The sequence below is a fragment of the Rhincodon typus genome, chromosome 15 (assembly GCF_021869965.1).
Source record: "Rhincodon typus isolate 14 chromosome 15, sRhiTyp1.1, whole genome shotgun sequence".
NCBI classification, from domain to species: domain Eukaryota; kingdom Metazoa; phylum Chordata; class Chondrichthyes; order Orectolobiformes; family Rhincodontidae; genus Rhincodon; species Rhincodon typus.
In genome coordinates, this window is record NC_063346.1 from 55,550,409 (window position 1) to 55,553,631 (window position 3,223).

Consider the following 3,223-nt stretch of genomic DNA (forward strand, 5'->3'; position numbering starts at 1 on the left):
TTCCTGCTCCTCTGATGCTGCTTGGCCTGCTGTGTTCATCCAGCTCTACACCTTGTTATCTCAGATTCTCCAGGATCGGCAGTTCCTACTATCTCTGAGCCAATGTAAACCTTGCAGCGGACAGGTGATCATGCTGACCAGGGTGATCCCAGCACACGTCACCTATCAGCACACCGGCTCTCCATTCTCCTGCCACTCCAACTCTCCCATCAGCGCTGGGAGTCAATGCTAGTCTTTCAGATGGTGAACGAGTGTCTGATAAAAGAATGCTCCCAGTATCTACACTACAGCAGGGCCACTCACCTCCATACCCTGCTTTCAGATCATTATAGGACCAGTTATTGCATATTGCCCAGTGTTTGAGTCAGCTCCCTCTGAGTCACTGCTTGTTGTGGGTATTAAGCTCCATGAACCAATTCAACTTTACAGCTACAATCCAGGAGATGGCTTTTGGCCCATTGTGCCTGTACTAGACCTTTGGAAGAACTTTCCAATCGTGTGTTCCCGCACAGCCCCGTTTCCTTTATCCCCAAGTGTGCACTTCTGCCCGAGATCTATTTGGAGGCGTCACCTTGTCAAAGTCTTCCTGTGTGGCTCGCATCTCCTTCCACGTCTTGTTCAACAGTTGGATGCACACGCAAAACAGCTCCTCAAAAACCTTGTCTTGGGCGAAGAACATGGGGTAGAAGTCTTGCCCTGTCTCCGAAGCTGCAAAGGAGAAAGAGACACGTTTTGGGAAGGGCAGTGGTACCATGGGCACTCGAGGCTTCTTAGTTTTAACATCTCACTTTCACCCTGGTCAACACTAACCCATTTGCCAAGGAAGTAGCAAGTTGATACAAGCTGATAAGCTGCTGAAAAACTGAAGTCCTGCTCACACAGCCAAGGGGAATCTAAAAGGGGAAAGGTTGGTCATCGATTCATGATAGAAATGGCTCAGGATGGCACTTACCAAGTGGCGATGGGACACCTCAAACCTTTACCCATACTCTCCAGAATAAGAATCCAATTCCAGCTTTGGCTGCCTGTTTCCACCGTCTGCTGGGATCCCAGAGAGAATAGGATGAGGCTATTTAATCTCTTCAGCATGTTCCATCATTCAGTAAGATCATTGCTGATCCATTAACTCCAAATAGCCCCATTCTTTAACACATCTTGATAATAAAATTCTAATAACCACAAGTTGACTGGGGATCAGTTGCTGTTTGTGGAAGCACGTTTGACCAGACTCCTATGTGAAGTGGTTGCCATTTAACTCCTGAAAGGATGTGTTTGGTTTGGATGTGAGGTGACTGACATAGTTGTCTAGCTCCTTTACCTCAGCAATAGCCTGAAGCTTGTGACATTCTAGTCAGGGAGACTCCTCTACAAACATTAACTCCCTTGATTGTGACTTAAATAAACACTTTGTATAACTCTTGCTTCTATTTGTGGTATGCAAGACTGAACTTTCCCAGCAATATTCCCTAAAAATGTTAACTAATTATCATTGAAGGTAGCCAGGTAATGGGCACTGTATGATTAGGGACTGGGATCACATATAGCAACTGTTACCCTGCAAGTCCCTGGAGAGAGAGGATGCAGTATCCAACAGTTTGTTTGACCAGTGGGTACGGTCGGACTGATGTACATCATTAACCTCAGGAATGACACTGCTATTCAATCATTTTTGTTTCAGAGCCCCTTGAAGGATTTAATTTGGTTATCATCATTTCTTCCAAACCACTAAGAAAAAGGCAATCTGCAAGGGGTGGTGATCATCATTTCTTCCCCCAACCAAATTTTAATTAGATTCCTTTCACAATTTGATTTTATTTTTGGTACAACTTCCTTTTAAGGTGCTACTATATCTGGTTCATTTATAGACAGGATCAATGCAGGAAGGATGTTCCCCGTGTCTGGGAGGTCTAGAACGAGGAGTCACATTTTAAAGGTTATAGGGTGGGACATTTAGGACTGAGATGAGGAGAAATTTCTTCACCCAGAGAGCGATGAGCCTGTAGAATTCTCTGCCGTTGAAAGTGGTTGAGGCCAAAACATTGAATATTTTCAAGGAGTTAGATACAGTTCTTAGTGCTAAAGGGGGAAGAGTGTGGGACAGGGGACTGAGCTGGATGATCAGCCATGATCATATTAAATGGCGGAGCAAGCTCAAAAGGCTGAATGGCCTACTCCTGTTCCTGTTTTTGATGTTTCTATTTTAAATTGGTTAATTTGCTTTAATGGGATTACTTTGAGAGTTTAAAGAGAGACACTGGTTAGGAGGTAGAGATCTGTGAATAGTTGATGGTGCCACATCAAAGGTTCTTGTTGCTGGTGTAATGAGCAACACATTGTCAGGGATAGAAGATTGGTTGGCTGACAGAAACAGAGAGTGGAGACCTGAACTCTACCGGCCATCCAGTGTTGCAAGGATAATTACACTATAAGCCTATAAGGAGCAGGATTAGGAGCAGGAGAAGGCTGTTCAGCCCCTCAAACTGGCTCCACCATTCAATAAGATTAGGGCTGACCTGACATTGCTCACATCCACTTTCCTGCCACGTGAGCAGTTACGCGGGGCCTAGGGTAAACGTACGTGGATCTCCGATCTTGAGTATTTCACAGAGGATGATGGTCAGCTGAATGCTGCCACGGCCAAACGGGCACTCGTGCTTGTCTTCACGGCTGCTGTTCTCCAGGACAAACTGTTGAGCAGAAAGAGAGTGTGTGTTTGTTTCAGGACCTTCCAACCTACTCACTGACCCCTCCAGAAAACACTTCGTGAAGACTCCAAGGCTGCTGGCTCCAACCAGGACCTGAGCCAGGAACAGCCATTCACATGACAGCTGTGGCCAATACTGATCAGCCACCTCACCGCATCCCACACACCTAAACAGAGACACTCGCACCCACACACTGACACACACCTATACACAGATGCACACGCTCACACCCACACACACCAACACACACACATAGAGATGTACATTCACACACATGCACACAGACTCTCACGCACAGCAACTCACACACAAGCTCACAGGCACACACACACCCACATACGGGCTCACACTTACGTACACACACAGGCTCACACTTACAAAAACACACACACAGGCTGACACTTAGACACACACACAGGTTCACACTTACATAAACACACACACACATAGGCTCACACTCACACACTCACTCACACAGGCTCACACTCACACACACACACAGGCTCACACTCACACAC

At 46.2% G+C, this 3,223-nt stretch overlaps 1 protein-coding gene across 1 annotated transcript in view; it reads right to left on the bottom strand.

Annotated features, from left to right (window-relative positions):
- Positions 1-3,223, bottom strand: part of elmo3 (engulfment and cell motility 3) — a 98,935-nt gene that overhangs the window by 33,179 nt on the left and 62,533 nt on the right. The window contains exons 15-16 of the mRNA XM_048605576.1: positions 2,579-2,687; positions 572-708 (exon numbers count right to left, since the gene is read on the bottom strand). Coding sequence (XP_048461533.1) covers positions 572-708; positions 2,579-2,687 — 246 coding nt within the window. The remainder of the gene's footprint in view (positions 1-571; positions 709-2,578; positions 2,688-3,223) is intronic.